An 18,658-nucleotide genomic window follows, 5' to 3' on the forward strand; every position below is an offset into this window, starting at 1 on the left:
GTATTAATCAATATATGTTTCCAAAGTTGCTATAACCAAAGACATAGAGACTCACAATTTACATTGTCAACAGTGACAACTCTTCTGAAAGCCACTGCAGCAGGAATAGTTAATAAAATGTTGGACTTCAACTGGTGAGACTTTGGTTGAATTCTCTGTTCCGGTAACACAGCTCACCTAGGTGACCTTGGACCAATATCTGTGTCACAGTCTAATGTGCCCCAGAAAGTTGATATGAGGATATGGTGGCTGGAAGTCAATACTTGGTTGACATTCAGTTACGTCAGGCAAGTGGGGATCCACATCTTTATAATGTATGTATTTATTTAAATGTTTTATTTGCCACCTTTCCTTCGAGGTGTGTATTTAGATTTTTTTGTATACAGTAACTAGAACAAAAATTCATTTTTGTTATTACACTAACAAAAGTAAACAGAAAGCAAAATAAACTGTTTTGTTATCTCATATTGCTTGCTATGTGGCTAAGAAGTAAAACTAAAAGGTAGTTTGAGGTAGAGTGTGGTGAGAAATAAGAAACGGGGAGAGCAAGAATCATAAGGACCCTGTTGGCATACTATAACACACACACACACACAAATCATGCATAGAACTTTGATGATGCTATGATTTGACAGTATCAAATCAGGGACATCACAGGTATTATGAAAGCTATAGCTACAGGGGACTATTGTTGTATGTTCCTAACTGCTACTGATTCTGCCCCCAACACCTAGTATCCAAATACTGGCTGCTCCCTGCCTTTTCCTTCTTCTCCTTTTTTATATTGGTCTCCTTGTGTGCCCACCACTTTGTAGTCTCTCAGCCTAGGGCACTTGTTGGAAGTTGAAGCCTTGCTGTATTTAGGATGCCAGACAATGCCTACCTCTGCCCACTGCTGTTGCTCCCATCTGGTCTCTTTTTTAAGCTGCCCCAGTGAGGCACACACTGAAAGTTGAAGGTCTGCTGTGTCCTGCCAGTGCCTGATATTTTTCCATCCACCTTCAGCCTCCCAGTTTCTCTCTCAGACTGTGTCTCGTTCTAGCGGACTCCGTTGTTCTTAATACATCCTGGATGGTGCCAAGATTTTGTGTGCCTTCCTCCATTATCTTCCCCATTTTTACAGCCCTGATTTATCAGTAAGTAGAAGCTCCATAGTAATTTATTTCTTTATTATTTTATTTTTAAATCTGTATCCCGCCTTTTCTCAGAAGCTTCAAGTCAGCTAATGACAAGGATAAAATAGCACAATTAATGAAAAAAATCAATGAATCAAAATTAAAAGCAGCAAGCAAAAACACATTCGCACTGAGAATAAAGCAGAAGTTCCATAATAAGTTGAGGTATCTGTCAGCCAGCTTGTCTCCTTTCCTTACCTGTTACTTCTCTGGGCACATGGTGCCACCCATTTGAGTGAGAGAAATTCTGGTGACCGCTGTGCCCATACACAGCTAAAGCCCACCTCAGGGAGAAAGAGACTGCCTGCTTGCTCATGTTTGCTGTGGAGACAAATCATCATGTTTCCATGCATGTCTAAAGGAGGGACTGGCCATTGTGACCTCATATTGTAGTTACTTGGAGAAGAGGGACTGACCTGTGTGACCTCACACTGATTCTGCCTGCCTGAAGAAAGATTCCACCTCCATTTTATTAAAGAGGTGCCCTTTACACCCTGAACCAGTCAGGGGTTTAATTCTCTTTCTTACTGTCCCATCATCTCAAATGCAAGTGCCACCTTTTCTCAGGCAGGTAGGATGACTTCTTTTTAGATGGCTGCCACTGATAATGTCTCTAGGCTATGTCTGCCTTTATCTGCTGAATGGTTACGTATGGGATTCTGCCCTCCTCCACTGTCTCTACCTCTTTTGTGCTAGGCCACTGTGGGACCCTCAGTATAAGTTAATACATGAGTGTCAAAATATGCAAATAGCATGTAGGTGATCACTTGTCTGATCTGGCTCTGTCCATAACCTCCACATGGCAAAGTGCCACAGCATGGAGATTAGAAAAAGGAAGCAAATGGGGAGGCAGGAAGAATGAGGAATTTGTTTTGAGATCCTTATCTTATTCCCAGAGCCTACATATTTCCTTTTTTTAAAAAAATATTTTTAGGTTGGTTATTTTAAATTACTCCCTGTTTTCATTATTCTTTGTGGTTCAGCTGAACCACTTGAAAGGGGCATATGAACAATTGTTTCTGCATGTAACTGACAAAAGTAATGACCAGCCTGTCAGTTTCATTTAAGTAACCACACTGGTTTACTTAGTGAAGAACAGGCAACTCTGAAACTGGTGTAGACAGACTTCGCTCAGACAAGGCTGTTATAGTTTCAAGTTGTCTAGCAAATGTATTTCATCAATCAGCTCGAGCAGTAGCAGTCACTTCCAAAAACTGATGGAATGGTGATACTTCACCCCTAAGCCATGCCCATCAAACTACTCCTGCAAATCACAATTTTCTGTGTGTTCTGGTGCCATCTCCTCCTAATGTTCAGAGTCCGTATAGCAGAAACAGGTCACACAAACAAGACAGATGCATAATAGACAACATGTTATGGTACTCTGGATCTAATTAGAAGGTGGATCCCAAAAGGTGGTGCCAGTGGATTGCACCTTGAGCTTTAGTCTGGGGGGTCCTGTAGGGTTCCATTTTGTCTCCCATACAGTTTAAACTTTACATGAAATAGCTGAGGGAGATTATGTGGAGATTTGGTTGTAGCTCATTGGTAAAGTGATGACACTCAACTCTTATCTCTGTTTTCCAACATTGCTTATTGCTGTGGGAAAAACAGTATTTAAGGGTGCAATCCTAACCCCTTATGTCAGTGCTTTCCAGCACTGGCATAGCGATGCCAAGGGGACATGTGCTGCATCCTGCAGTTGGGTGACACTCATGGAGGCCTCCTCAAGGTAAGGGAATGTTTGCTGCCTTACCTTGGAGCTGCATTGCCTTTATGTCAGTGCTGGAAAGCACTGACATAAGGGGTTAGGATTGTGCCCTTTATCTTTTAAATAAATAAACTTGATTCCAAAGATGCAGGAGAGGTTTGAAATCAGTGTGAGTTCGATAATGGACTTAGGCACAGGTGAAGAAACTGACATTTAATCCAAACATGATAATGGATAGGGCGCAATCCTATCCTGCATTGGATCAGGCAAGCCAAGAGGCTTGTTGGCTTGTTGGCTTGAGTGGCTTGTTGGCAACCTTCAGTCTCGAAAGACTATGGTATCGTGCTCTCCATTCTCCTCAGGAAAGGGGGTTGGGATCTGGCATAAGTGCTGGATCCTAGCCCTGCCCCCTTCTCCCTGCCCACCCTCGGGGCTGCCCACGAATGCTTGTCCCCCCGCCTATTTTTGCTGCTTGCGTCAGTCCAGCCAGGCCGACCCAAGCCTTGGCACAGAAGCCACCACGGAGGTTGGATTCAGCCTCCGTATGTCAGCACATCTGGATGCGTCGATGTGGCTTCCTCCTAAGGAGGCGCAAACATGCTGTACGGCATGTTTGCAACCCTCCTGGGCTGGCCCAAGGGACTTGCATCAGCCCACGGTGCAGTTTGGATTTCGCCCATAGTTAGTTAGAAGGAAAGCTGATATGTAATTGGGAGTAAAGTCTTTGTGGATGGAGTTGCTCTCTCCTTGAATGACCAGATGTGCCTGGATGCTCCTGGATCCAGTGCTTCCTCCTTAGTGGTGAAGGAACCTCTCCAGATTCTTCATTCCATACAACACATAGTGGGTACAACCTGAGTGTGGCATTCTTTTGACATTCCCATAGCTGCTTCCTCTAAAACGAGGCTGTAGAGTTCTTTAACCCACTTTCTTCCTGTCTTCTGTAGAGAAAACAAGTGGAACTGCAACCTAATTTTCCCATCACCATTGCAGCTGATGTGCCTGAAGACAACTCTTCTTTTTCATTTTCCCCAACAGTAGCCAATCTGTCTCACTTTAGATTCCTTTGACACTAACCTGCTCTCCAACCTGGAGAGGGGTTCTCATTTTTTCCTGGAAAGAGGAGTGGACTACCATTGTGCTGGACAGCTATACTGTGCTGGACTTTTCTTCATTTTCTTTCTTTCTTTCTCATTCTCTGTGCTTGTGGGTGAAGGAGGCACATTTTCATAGGTAGTCAAACTGATGGGCAAGGTAGGGTCTTCTGTACTTTCACAGTCCAAATGCATTGGAGCTTCATTTCTATTCAGCAGGCCATTAATGGAATCCTGACAGTGCCCATCAGCAAATTTTCTAATGATGGCATGAGCAATAAGAATAGTTCATTCTTCTTATTTGGAAACCTTTCCTCCACCACTTCCTCTGCTACCTCTGTACATCTTCATCCAGCCACCATCCCCATATCTGTTTCATCATTTTATAGATCAGAGACCTTGTGGAAACAGTCTTGAGAGTTTGTTTTTCCAAAATGAACAGCCTGGAATGTTTGTCAAAAGATTTTGTTTGATAGATTCTGTGTCTGCCGTGCACTTGAAAATCACCCACCCAAGTCATCACAATAATGAACTGAATGATTACCGATTATATGTGTGTGTTTTTTAAATTTATATATAATTTGAAGCAAATTTTGTTTTTATGCCGTATTGTTGTATTCTCACGTAGATCTTTGTTGTTTGATTTCTAGGAGCTGACAAGAACTGAAGCTGTTGGCCGCATAACCATATCTCCAGCCATTTCAGGGCAAGATTTTACCAGATCTGAGGGAATGTTATCCTTTGAACCTGGACAGAGAAGTGCAGTTCTGGATATAACACTCACTCCAGAGATTGGATCTCTCAATCCATTTCCTAAACGCTTCCAGGTTGTGCTTTTTAATCCTACTGGAGGTGCCAGAATCGATGACATCTATGGTATTGCTAATGTCACCATTGTCTCTGATTCAAACTCCCAAGCAGTCTGGGGGCTGGCTGATCAACTGTACCAACCCCTTGATGACACCATTTTGAACACAGTTCTCCAGTATTTAAACATCAAAGTAGTGCCAGAAAGTACAGAAGAGCAGCTTGCTGGTGTGATGCACATAATAGATAAGGTACATATCTGGATGTCTCTTCTGCAGTGATTACCAAACAACCGCCCCCCTCCCCCAGATTTAGATGAGGACACAATAACTCTTTAGGAGATGTGAATAGATCAAAATGATAAACAACAGCCCTGACCCTGAAAAACAAACAAACAAACAAAATGTCTTTGATTCTAAAAACAGAACTGAGTCTTTAGGAAAGAGAACATATTAACGAAGAATTTTCCAGTTGACTAATCTTCTCACATGAAGGTCTTTGGTTCAGATGCCCAGCACAAAGGGAGGGACAGAGAGGTGGAAGAAGTTATGGCAGAACTTATAACCTGGGAAGGTTATGTTGCTCTGAGACCCTCACATATTTTCACAGAACTAGGAATCTTGGGATTGTTGTGTTTATGATTAGGGAGTAGGATATCCATACTGTAGACACATCTAGAAACTGCTCAAGCCATTGGGTTCTGGAAGTAGAAAATTCAAATGGTGTCCCCATGTTTATTTCTGGATTAATGCTTTTCCATATATGTGTGGAAATACACATATACACATGAGAGAGAGAGAGAGAGAGAGTTGCACACACACACATTCACAGTGATTCCAGTATGCATGTACAGCATTTTATGAACAAAGTAAGATATATACTGCACTATCAGGAAACAATTTCAGCATGCAGTGGAGATGTATCTGCAGGGTGGTGTCCAAAGAGAATAGGGCACCAGACCTGAGTCCAGACCTCAGTGGCACTCCAGTGAATATTGTTGCACATGAAACTTTAGGTCATTGGCATACATATGAAGAAAAAGCTCAGATGAAATCAGCGGGATATTCTAGGTAATGTCTTTAGGAGAGGAATACAGCCCCCCCCCCGTATCCATGGATCCCGTATCCATGGTTTCACTTATCTATGGTTCCATGAATGTGGAGCACCCGCCTTCAGAAGCTCTTGGGAGCCCCATAGAGGCTGCGTGCTTCTGCCTGTGGCTTCTGCAGGGTTTGGAATGACTGTTAGAAGGGGGAAAAGGTCATTTCTGTTTTTTTGTTTTGTTTTTGTTTTTTGGCAAAGCTGGAAGTGCTGTTTTTAGCCTTTTGAACGCATTATGAAGGCCAGGGAAGCCACTAAGGGCTTCCCCTGACTCATAATGCCTTCTAAAGGCATAAAACATCACTTCCAGTTTTGCCAAAAAAATCAGAAGTGATGTTTTTTCCCTTCTGTCAGTCATTCTGAGTTCCACAGAGGCTGTGGGTGGATATACATAGCCTCTGCAGGGCTCAGAAAAGCCTCTGGAGGTGAAGGAGCACAGCTCCCCTCATCTCACAACGAAAAAGTGCGGGGGGCTGTCCCACGTATCTGCAGTTTCTGGTGTCTGTGGGGGGTTCCGGAATGGAAACCCTGCAGATACCGGGGCACCACTATATAATTTTACTTGGTCTTAGGAAATCTTCATAATCATAACATAGTCGTTGCATGAATGATTTTATTCTTTCTCCCAACTTTTGCTTCTCAAGGTAATATCTGAAGGAGAAAAGCAGGCGCTTACTGATAAAAACCGAAATCTTTTGTACGAGATCCTTTGTGCTCTTATTAATCCAAAACGCAAAGATACCCGGGGCTACAGTTTCCTAGCAGATGTTACTGAGAAATTTGCCTTTTCACTTCCTGTTGGAGTAACATGTGGATCACCAGGTGAAAGGTGAGGTTTTTCCATGCCCAAAATGTTTAAGGAATATACTGTTGTGTTGAAGTGAATATTGAAGCCTATTTGAAGCCCGGCATATGCATCATAGCCTTATGGAACTGCAAATTTTGGTGTGCAGTATTAGTATAGTGAATCCTTTAAGAAAAATCAGACATATGAAATGGTAACAATTTTCAACACTTGAGAAAATTATTTTACTTGAATGTACTGTGAGACCTACAAAATGCACCTGATGTCAAAACATCCATACTGATGCCTGCAGACATAATATTAACTGTTAGTAAATTAATACTCTGCATTTTACTGATATGTGGGAAGGGACTCTTGCTCTGGAGTAAGAGAAAACTGTGAATGCTACCCATTGTATATGGTAATGTAGAAAGCAAGTAGGCTACTGAGAGTAAGCTGAACACATGTACCTACCGTGTTTCTTACACAGGTTCTAAGTAACTGTTACACTTCTTGTGCATGTTCTTTTTTTAACAGAGGCAAAACCATCCTTGACCATTGCCCTTACATCGTAATCATGGCCCATTTCTGGTACCCACAGCAAATCAATGGGCATAGGTTCGATGGAAAAGATGGTGATTTTATTAGAGTTCCAGAACGATTGCTGGAGGTTTCTGTATCATCTACTTCTAAAGATGAGGATTGTAGGTTTGTCCAAGTCACTGAGTATAGCAGTCAACAATGGTTTATAATGGCTGATAAAGGAACCGCTTTAAAAAATAAGGTATGACTTTATTAATATTTGACAAATATCCTGTACACACGGGGGGGGGGGGCAGGCTGTGTAGATATAGAGACAGGCTGCCACAGAACCTGGAAGTCACATATAGCCATCATGATTGATCGTGATGAAGTGCCTTCTTTTGTCGGTCCGGGCAGCCCAATCCTATCTCTGGTGGTGCTGCTGGATGCAGTGGTGCCAAAATGGCTACCACTGTATCCAGCAGCCCCCTTTGTCCCCCTTTTCCCAAGAGAAGCCCCAAGCCCTGCAATGGGGCTTCTCAAGACTGTGCCGGCTATTTTGCTGGTGCAGACTTGAAAGCCTCCATGCTGGGCTTTGCAGCCTGACACAGAGGATAGGAGCCAGTGGAGCAGGGCACCACCATTCCCACTCCCTTCCCAGGCTGATCACTCCCCCACCCTCAAAGCCCTTACCACCACCATTGAACTCTTACCTTGCTCTGGGCAGTGTCCATCTAGCTCTGGGCCCAGAACCGACAGTAACCTCCTCTCTGGGTGTTGTGGGTGTGCCTTACAGAATGTCTGCGACACCCATTGCTGGTGCTTGAGCTCAGTGCTAGTGGCCCATAGGATTGGGCCCTAAGCTTCCACTAATCAATTTCATTGGATGACCCCCTAGTTCTAGTACTGTTTGTGTGAGAGAAAAAACTTCTCTCTATTCACGCTCTCCATACCGTTCAGTCTCAGTTATGTCCCCTACTAATCATCTTTTTCCAAACAAAACAGCCCAAACATTGTAGACTTTTCTGGTAAGGAAGGTCCTCCAGCCGTCTAATCATTTTGGTTGCCTTGTTTTGCGTCTTTTTCAGTTCTGCAGTAGCAGAGGAATGGGGGATGGTGCTGGTACCAGGGTAAATGGGGGTGATTATGTGATTCTTTCATGTACATGTTCTTGGGCTTAGTTGCAAGAGGGTAAAGAGGGACAGCAGTTCCCAGACTTGCTGTGGTTAGGGCACACTTCTTCCTCGGTGCCCTGTCACAGCAGCATTTATGTGAGAATTGTGCTGTCCTGGCCCCGCCAAGATGGTGGCACCCGGGACAGCCAGTAAGATGAAGGCTGCTGGGATCCTATCCCCTCTTTTAGCAACCTCCATGCCCCCTTCTTCACCTTGGATTTGTGCAAGCTACAGAACGGGTGCAGGTTCAAGGAGATCCATTATAGAGTGGGAAGCTTATGGAGGGATATGGGGAAATAATTCCCCTTCTCCCCCCCCCCCACTCAAAGCCTCACAATCTCCTCCCCCTCTGCTGGATGTAGCACTTTTTGGCACAACTGCATTAGTGGGGACGAAGGGGAAAGATTGGGCCTTTGCAATAGTAAAGCTGGGAGTCCCTGGAAAAACTGTTGCTAATCACAATTGACAATGCTGCATTAGGTGGACTAATAGTCTGAGGCTGCAATGCTAACCACACTTTCCTGACAGTAAGCCCTATTGAACAAAATAGAACTTACTTCTGTGTAGACCTGGTTAGGATTGTGCCCTGACAAGGGTTAACGCAGCTTCATATGTTTATTGTACAAATAAGGAATATGTGAATGTTTTAAAAAGAAAAACAAAAGTCAGCTTTTCCTATTTCAGATTTTTCAAATGAGTTTGAGGGGTCAGAGTCCACTTCTACTGAAAGATAACAATGAAGTCACCTACAGGATTTATTCTATAGATAGCCGAATAGTTCCTCAGAAGTCTCTGTGTCTTCTTTGGAATCATGCTGCTGAAAGGTATATATTTTAATACATTATTTTTTCTCATCTTTTACCATCTGATTTCATTTGCATTTCTAATGAGCTGATATATTTCTTTTATGTTAATGTATAATACGCTAATTTTAAAGAAGAAAATTATGTTAGGAATAATTCTCACTGGGAAGGATTTGCTAGAGGGACTGAAAATTGGAATGTGAAAAATAAGCATAGGATGACATCGAAAGAGTTAGCTCTGAAGGGGACATGCACTGCTTGGTTGTTGGTTTGTTGTTGCATCTGAATGCAGCCCTAATCTTTGTAATTTCAAGGATAGGAGAGTGAATCTACCATGTATGTTGGTGGAACCGCTGTAGACCTGGAGCAATACCTGGTACGCCAACTGAAATAATTATCCTGGATGTGTGCCAGGTCTAAGCAGAATGCAGCAATGGTACCAGACCAAGGTGTGGCATACCAGTACAGATTGATGTCAACAGCCTAAATTAATATGCCAGGCCTTGATCTGGCATGAGGGAGGGGAATGGAAGACCTTTACAGACCTTTCTGAAGTTAGGTAAATCTCCCTACATTTGTGAGTCAAATCCAAAAGGTTTTGAGTCAAATCCAAAATCCAAAAGGTTCAACAGAACCTTTTTCCTGGATTTTGGTACCATTTCCGGTCAAATTTTATCTTTTCTTTTGTTTAGACATTTTCATCCACTCATCCCGATGGCAGGCGTTTCCCATGGCTTGTGTAAAATGCATCAGCTTCCCTGTAGATAGAATTTCAAATATGGGTTCTTGTTGTGACCTAGCAACTGCTATGCGCACAACTCAAAATATCCCAAATTTCTGTTCATGACTTTGTTATAATTATTGATCTGCAGACCAAAAAGTATTAAAATTAACATTGTTGTACTTTTTGTTTCCCCTTTAGCTGGTTATCTGACAGTGAATTCTGTAAAGTGATTGATGATTCTTCAAATTATGTTGAATGCTCTTGTTCGCACATGTCTATTTATGCAGCCTATGCACAGACAGACACCTTGTCCTCTTATAATGAAGCTTTTTTTTCATCTGGTTTCATCTGTATTTCTGGTCAGTTGATGCATTATTTTTATGCTAACGAATGATGTTCTGGTTTTAGAGCAAAGAATGGATTAGGACAGGGCTTTTTGAACTGGGGTGTCACGACACCCCAGCCTGTGAGCCCTGGCCTCTGCCCCCTTAAGGGGCGGGGGCAGCCTGGAGGCTGGGAGGAGACAGCGGCGCAATCCCCAGGATCGTGCTGCCCAGGGGGGGCTGCAGGGGCTTGGGTGCACTTACCCAAGCCTCCTGCAGCGTCCCCAGGCTGCGGGGAGCCCAGCGCGACCTGCAGCAGGGCTCCCCGCAGCAGTGAAAGTAAATGCAGAGCGATCGTGCTCCACTTCCACTTTAGCTCAGATCACTTCCGATCGCTCCGCATTTACTTTCACTGCTGCAGGGAGCCCTGCTGCAGGTTGCGCTGGGCTCCCTACAGCCCCCCAGGGCGGCGTGATCCTGGGGATCGTGCTGCTGCCTTCCCCCGCCCCTGCTGCCTCCTCCCCCACCCACGCAAGTACTTAGTGGCTCTCAAACTCTCCCAGTGGTTCTCAAACTCTCTCCCAGAGAGTTTGAGAACCACTGGTTTAGGAAATTAAACTTGTTGGAAAGGACTGAAAATTGTTATGTAGAGAAGAAATACAGGCTGGGATTCAAAGTGTCATTCTTGGAAGTGGAACTTTTTGCTATTTTTTAAAATGCCAAACCCTCATACCTTATCACACAGTGATTTTTAGACTCCCTTTAGTTTAAAAAATGTTTTGTTATGCAGTATAAAGGATTGGCATTTGGATAATGCATGTCCCAAACTCCCACTAGTTGTGTGGTTATTGGATCCAGGCCAAAATAAACTGTAATTAATAATAAAACCCAAAGGATGACATTTTATTGAACAAAATAAATAAAATAGATATTATTCTCCTTTTAAGTTTGAGCTAAAGCAGTGGTTCCCAAACGTGCCTAGGTCATGACACCTTCATAGCTTCACAGCTTCACACCTTTTATTCTCAGCTTAGCTGGTGCCACATTTGAGATCTCATGAGATCCAAGTTGGCAGCACCCAAATCTCACAAACTTTCATGAGATCCAAGATGGTGGTGCCCAAATCTTATGATACTTGGTATCCTCTACAAGAAGACACTTTAATGAATCAGCCACTGCTTGTGCATGAATGCTGACATGAAGACATAAAGTATATGTCTGTCTCCGGTCAAGTGTGATCTGTAATGCTTTTATAATATTGCAAAAGTGGCCTAGATTTCTAAAGGAAGACTCAGAACCTTTGAAATGAGGTATGTTCCAAATTGAATACATCTGGATTAAGAGCCTTAAGCCCAAATCCTAATCAACTTTCCAGCACTGGCATAGATGTTGCAGTGCGACATGTGCTGCATCCTGCAGGTGGGTGGCACTCACGGAGGTCTCCTCAAAGTCAGGGAATGTTTGTTCCCTTACCTCAGAGCTGCACTGCCCTTATGTCAGTATTGGAAAGTGGGTTAGGATTGCACCCTCACTTATTTAACACTATAGAGATTTCTTTGTAATTTGACCTATTGACTAACATCATTCTTAGAGCAACTCATGCTTTTCTTTCTTTTATAATAGGTTTCATCTTGGCTATTTTTTCACATCTCTTCTGTACCAGGTCTTCAATGTTTGCAGCTAAACTCCTTACTCATTTGATGGTTGCCTGCCTGGGTACTCAGGTAGGACTGCAAATAACTCTTTAACCTTCTTCCAACCTCATAATGATTCTTAAAGGAATTATAGACATTTCTGAAGTACGAAGAGACCTGTAGCAGCCTTATCCCCCACTACACCATAGCATGCAGCTACGTCAGTGGAGGATGTGCTTTTTGGGGGGAAGGGCAGAAGGCAAACTAGGCCTTATAGGCTTTATAGGCCTTCTGACTACCTAGGGATGGACCCATGCCAGCTGTGGAGCTAGCATAAATCCATGGAGAGCCAGGGGGCATTGCAGAGTAGGTTGTGGGATTAGGATCTTCCATGCGCAACTGCTGCCTGTTCTACCCCCTTCCTCCCCCGTAATGCCCTGATCTTACCCCAACCCTCCCACGGCCCACCCCACCTCCAACTTACTGGCACTAGCTGACTGTCCAGCCAACTCTGGTTCTGCATGGAACCACTGACTGTTTCCGTATTCTTTATAATTACTTCACCTATGCCTCTGAGGCTGAAAACATTTCATAGAACTCAGCATTAGCTTTGAATGTATGAACAATGTAACACACATTTGGTACCATCAGAAAATGTTACTGTAGTATTAATAATGAGGAAAATGACTGCTGAGATGAATTTTTTTGAATAAACTTAGCAAGTCATTACAATTATTTTAATATTTGCAGTACACATGACATAATCATGCAAAGTTAGGAACCTCAACAGTACTTGTTCTAATTTTATATTAGCCGCATGAATCAGAAATAACTTTTCCAATCTCTATGCTGTTCTTACAGTGTCTGTGTTTGAGATAGGAAAGATGTGACCAGTAATATTTATTTATTCTATGTTTATGTATGAAGAAGACAACATACTGTGATGGAAAAAAAATCCAGAATGCATGGAATAAGAGAATAGTATATTTTAGAATAAAAGCTTCCCTGGGCACCATTGTTAGTGGATAGACCTAATATCAAGTGGAAGGGAAGGAAATGAGTTTAAAGTGCTGGAAATAATTGATGTGACCAAGTGAGTCTGTAAAGCCACAGAAATAAGCCAGGTGTGAATGTGTAGAACAGAAAACTCTCTCGGAGCAAAAAACGGAAACAGTGCAAGGAATAAAGGATGTAACTTGGATAAATATGTCTGTTCCATATGCTTCTAAGGGAAACTCATGTAAACCTGAACAGTCATCTGAGTTACTGCTATAGACGAAAGATTAATTTGGCATATTTTGTTCCTTCTGGCCATTCATTCTAGGAATGCTGAATAAGTGTACTGGCAATGAAAACAATCCGCCGGTGCTCTATAGCCAGGAGCTAGAACTCAGAATGGAGTCGTTTGCCTCTACAACTTCTTATCTCATCCTTTGGATTTTTGCTACCCCTAATAACCCCTTATCCGTTTTGTACAGATTGCTGTAACTAGTGAAGAATTGGGATTTTTTTGAAGTATTGCTGATGAAACACATGCATCAGCTGTTAGGTCTAATGGGATTATAGTAGATTTGACAAGAATGTTGACAGGCATGTCTTGCTTATTTCCAAGCAGCTTCTGTGAAATTTGGATTAAATCTGGAAAGCATCTGAAAAAGACTGCAGTGGTATCCATGTTCACTGGCTTATCATGTTTCTTTACCTGAATGTAGTGTCACAGTATATGATGGTAGGGAAGTTATTGCAGCAGATATTACTGCATACAGGCAGATGTGTCAGTGAAAATGTTTGGACCAAGGATATTGGTTTAGTTTTAATCAGTGGCATTATTTGTATTATTTCCTCATAGTGGATGAAATCTAGAGAAAACAAGGCATGGGCCAGTCTCATTTAAATCAGTAGCAAAGGTGCTTAACTTTAATCTCACTGAACTCAGTGGGACTTGGAGCCAAAGTACATGTTACATTAAATGCATGAGTGGGCCCAATCTTATTGTTTTTGTTGTTGTTGTTGTTGTTGTTGTTGTTGTTGTTAAAAAGAACATAAAGGCCCATTTAGTTCAGCTTCCTGTAACTCAAATTGCCCATTAGATGCAATAGCCCACAAGGCAACAAGATACCTGTATCATGTTGCTATTCCCTTGCACCTGTTATTTAGTGATAGGCTACCTCAAATAACACAGGGGTGCTTAAAACAGGGCAAAAACATTAAAATAGCTCATGGGGGAGAGGCAATTGGGATCAGAACCATGGTGGGGGCAAAGTGTTCTAATCCTCCTATTGCTTGCTGTGTTTTTGCCCCCTCTCGGGTGCCTCCTGCACCACCCTTTGTTTTAAAAAAAACAAAAACAAGCTAACTAGCATATGCATTTAACATAACGTGTGCTTTGTCCCTTAGGGTACAGTACTAACCAACTTTCCAGCACTGACGTAAGGGCAATGCAGCTTTGGGGTAAGGGAACAAAAATTCCCTTAATTTGAGGAGACTTCTGTGAGTGTCACCCAACTGCAGGATGCAGCACCCCATTGGCACAGCAGTGCTGGAAAGTTGGTTAGGATTTGGGCCTTAGTCCCATCCAACTGGGATTACTTCACTGTCTAAAGACTACCTATACACTGTTGATGACCTCATTCCTGGCCACTTGGTGTCCCCTCACTGGATAGGATCAGATCATCACATCAGAGGTCTGGTTATGCTGTCTTGAAGGCACCCAGCATAACATACCCATGAATACACACATGTTCCTCTGCATGCATTAAATAAGAGATAGATAGAGCTAGAAAAAGTGCAGAAAAGAACTACCAAAATTATCAATGGGTTGGTGCTTTTTCCCTGTGAAGATGCAAGACTGATACAAGTACTTCTTCACACAGTGACTAAATAATATATGGAATTAACTGCCAAAAGATGTGGTGATAACTGCTGGTGGTTCTCTTTTTTTTTTTTTTTTTTCTAGTAATGTTAGGAAATTTCAGGATTGGGTGAGAGGCGTTTGGGAACAAACTTTCCCCCATTTAGATATCAGTATCCCATTTCAAGCGGGACTATTCCCTGCACTGACTCACAGTGGTCTCTCTGCTAGTCCTTCTTTTTCCCAAGTAATCTTACACTTGCAGATAAGAATGCAAATCAGAAATTTGAAAGGCTGGCTTGTAAGTCTCATCCTTAAGGCCTGGACTCTCCTGCTCAGGAGTGTTCTTTACAGTCAACATACATGGGAATTGTAGATTACAGTAGGGATGGGCAAATCCAGCCTGGCTTGACTCAAGTTGAGTCACAAGTCTCCGCCCCTGCTACTTGACTTGAAAACAAATCCTAACAGGGGCACTTTCTGAGTTGTCGAGTCACCCTTTCACAACTCTAAAGAACTCGAGTCAAGTCTCCCACCGTGGAAAAAAACAGGGCAGCTGCTGGGCTCTCTCTCTCTCTCTCTCTCTCTCTCTCTCTCTCTCTCTCTCTCTCTGTGTGTGTGTGTGTGTGTGTGTGTGTGTGTGTGTGTCAGAGTTCTCTTTAAACACTCCCCTGATGTCCCCACCCATCTGTAAACAAGGTGTGAGGGGGTGGGACAGACTGCAAGAGAGTGGGGACAGAAGAGGGAGGAGGGTTAAGTGCAGCAGCTATGAGGCTTATCCTTTGAGATTTGAGATCTCCTGTGAGATCTGATCCTTTGCAGCTCTGCTCTACTCAGAAGTAGTCCCACGTTAGCCAGTCATTCAGTGAGGCTCCCCCTTCCAAGTAATAATGGAGCCATGCGCTTGGGAGGCGTGATTCCACTTCCTCGCCTCCTGCCCCTCCCTGGGCTTCTTCAGCCAATCGTAAGTCAAAAACCCCCTTGGGCTCCTCCTCTTGCCTTCCTTCAACCAAAGAAAATATCAAACCTCCCAACCCTGCATCCAGTGATCATTGAAGGAAAAGATAGCCCACTCCTGCCCAAATGCAAAAGCAAAGCATTAACCCTTCCCTGCCTCCTGGCTGGAACTTCCCAGCTGCTTGCCTGGTCTGAATGATGGCCCCACAAGGTTTTTCACACTGCAAAAACCGTAAGCAAGCACACCCAGGAACAGGCAGCTGCTTCTCAAGTCTGCATGCGTGGGGATGAGTGCCGAGTCAAGGGGTCCTTGACTTGAGTGTTTTGCTGTCTTCCACGCGCGTGACTTGAGTATAAACAAGTTAGCAAAAAATGCACATCTTTGCAACTTGGACTTGAGTCACATGACTCGAATTCCCATCCCTGGATTACAGTGCCTCCTGGCACAATGTATTGTCACGAGGATGTGAAACTACAATTCCTGTGCATCCCTGCAACAAAAGCCTATGGTTGAGACTTAATGAGGTCTCTTGTTTCAGCAGCCAGTCCCCTCTGCTGCTGTCCTCTCACAAAAATAAGTTTACTTGAGAAGTCAGAGGACTAGCGTAGAGGGTGGGGGCAAGCTTCCTCTATCTCAGTGGTTCTCACACATTTAGCACCTGGACCCACTTTTTAGAAAGAGAATTTGTCAGGACCCACTGGAAGTGATTTCATGACCGGAAGTGACATCATCAAGCAGGAAAACTTTTAACAATTCTAGGCTGCAATCCTACCCACACTTACCCAGGAGTAAGTCCTATTGACTATCATTGTTAAAAGAATATACATTATAGCTTGTTAAAAGTGCAGATCTGTAACATTTCCCCAAATGCAGTCACATACCATGGTAGCATCAAGTCTAAAATATCAAAAATAAAATATTGAAATGAATAGGGACCCACCTGAAATTGGCTCACGACCTACAGTTTGAGAAACATTGCTGTAGCTTGTTCTTTCTGAGCTTTCTTGGAGAATCCTTGGAAAGACCTTGAACTTTTCTGAGGAAGCTTGGAAAATCTGAGCTAATTATGAGCATGTTGTAAGCATTCATCCAGGGAGCCTGAAATATTGAATGCCCCTCTGAGGCAAGGCCATGGAAGCTACTTCTGCTAACAAACCAAAAGTTTACTTATGCTAACAAACCAAATGTATACAAGCTTAATAGTGCTTAGCATGAATAAATATTGGCAATAAGGCAATTAAAAAAATTATTAGTTTAAAGCCAAGAGGCATTTCTTTAGTCTCAGTCTGATGTAGAAAGTGCAGGCTAACTGACAGTTTTACTGATATAGCAAAGGAATGTCTCTTTGACGGCCTTCCAAGCAGATAACAGCAAGGGAGGTTAGGGAGTGACATACTCCCTCTTGCTTGCTACTATGTGAAACACAGGGTTGCTGGAGAGCACCCAAGTCATTTATGCTAAGACTAATCATTTATGCAAATGTTAATGAATCAAATGTTAATGTTGTGTTTATGGGTGTTTATAGCTAAATTAGTTATTAGTTCCTATGTTTAGGAAATAGGGAAAAGTGTTTGTTTGCTTAGCAATGCTTGTAAGTTCAGAACAAAGAAAGCATTTTTCCTAGTCTCTGAAAGTGCAAACAGAGACAGGCTGTAAATCAAGGAATGCTTCTTAGCAAGGACATCAGATAAGATGAACCACTTCATGGAAAAGGGAGTAAGAAGCTGGATTTTCCATCTGTCAGGCTAATTGCTAGTATGACAAATGATTTAAGCTTTTCTTGGAATCAAATTTACAGCTTGTATATTCATTATACCAAAGCATCAGATAAAGCATTGTCTCTGAATAGAGAGGCAAATTCCACCATCAAGTTTGCTTTAAGCAGAGAATTGAAAGGGGAAAAAGCATTATTGCATTTTAAAACATTCAGGCTTTCCTTTTTAAACCAAATACAACTTGATAAACACTGGGAAGGGCTATTTAGACCAAAGTTTCATAGAAGTTCCAAAGAGATTATAATGCTTGCTTGTTTGCAAATACTTTTCAATGCCTTAAGTATAACCAATATAAATTAGCTATTAGAGTAAGGCTTGATTGCCTGATGTTATTGAAAGTTAAATAATAGTATAGAAATACACAGAAAAGTAAAAAGTTATTAAGTTTTACTTAAAAGCCACAAGTTTGAAAATGTAATTCAAATGCAACCTTGAAAAGCAAATGTCTGGCAAAAGTTAATTAACAAGGAGGACTCTTATCTCAAGCAAAAACATTCCAACTCTGTAGACTCAAAGTGACAGATTTACAACTCAGAGACAGATTTACAACATACATAGGGAGGAGGCAGGCAGCAGGATGCCCTGCACCAATTAATCAGGAAGCCGATATCTCTTGGCACCAAGAACATAAAACTAGAAGTTATACACAGGTTAAAGACATTTTAATAGGGAAGAAGGCCTTGGCAAAGACAGTAAATCTGTTGCTAATTGAAATAAAGTTTTCCATGATACAGACATCAGCAGAAACAGCTGGACAGGAACAAGATAATATGAAAAAGCCCCTATTTAGCAAACATTCCTGAGATCCTCTGTCAGAGGTAAATGCTGGCAGGAGGGGCTAGATTTAATTGAAATAAAGAGAAAGGTCTCTTAAAATCCTTATTTACAATAAGAAGTTAGTTTGTCTTGTATATATGTTTACACATAGAATAGAAGATACCACTATACATCACAGTAACAAGTCACATATAGAGAATTAAAAACCAAGAGGCTTAGTTCAAACAGAGGTTAGCAGAAAGCCCACAGTGATTGATGAAACCAGACAGAAGGAATTTAGAAAGATAACACTGGTGACTCTATCAAGGAAAAATAAACAAAGACATACCAAAGGCCAGTAATAAATGGGTAAAGAGTGCCATCTAGTGGTTGTTGGAAACAATGTTTTCTATATGTCTCAATGTAAATTTTGACTATACGGTGGTGCCTCGCAAGACAAAACTA

General features: G+C 42.4%; 1 protein-coding gene across 1 annotated transcript in view; it reads left to right on the top strand.

The window, feature by feature from the left end:
• ADGRV1 (adhesion G protein-coupled receptor V1) overlaps positions 1 to 18,658 on the top strand; it is a 294,630-nt gene that overhangs the window by 159,194 nt on the left and 116,778 nt on the right. Inside the window, exons 79-84 of the mRNA XM_066613579.1 lie at positions 4,631 to 5,038; positions 6,533 to 6,717; positions 7,210 to 7,456; positions 9,054 to 9,193; positions 10,095 to 10,255; positions 11,843 to 11,943. Of these exons, the coding sequence (XP_066469676.1) occupies positions 4,631 to 5,038; positions 6,533 to 6,717; positions 7,210 to 7,456; positions 9,054 to 9,193; positions 10,095 to 10,255; positions 11,843 to 11,943 (1,242 nt within the window). The remainder of the gene's footprint in view (positions 1 to 4,630; positions 5,039 to 6,532; positions 6,718 to 7,209; positions 7,457 to 9,053; positions 9,194 to 10,094; positions 10,256 to 11,842; positions 11,944 to 18,658) is intronic.

The sequence above is a fragment of the Tiliqua scincoides genome, chromosome 2 (assembly GCF_035046505.1).
Source record: "Tiliqua scincoides isolate rTilSci1 chromosome 2, rTilSci1.hap2, whole genome shotgun sequence".
Lineage (NCBI taxonomy): Eukaryota > Metazoa > Chordata > Lepidosauria > Squamata > Scincidae > Tiliqua > Tiliqua scincoides.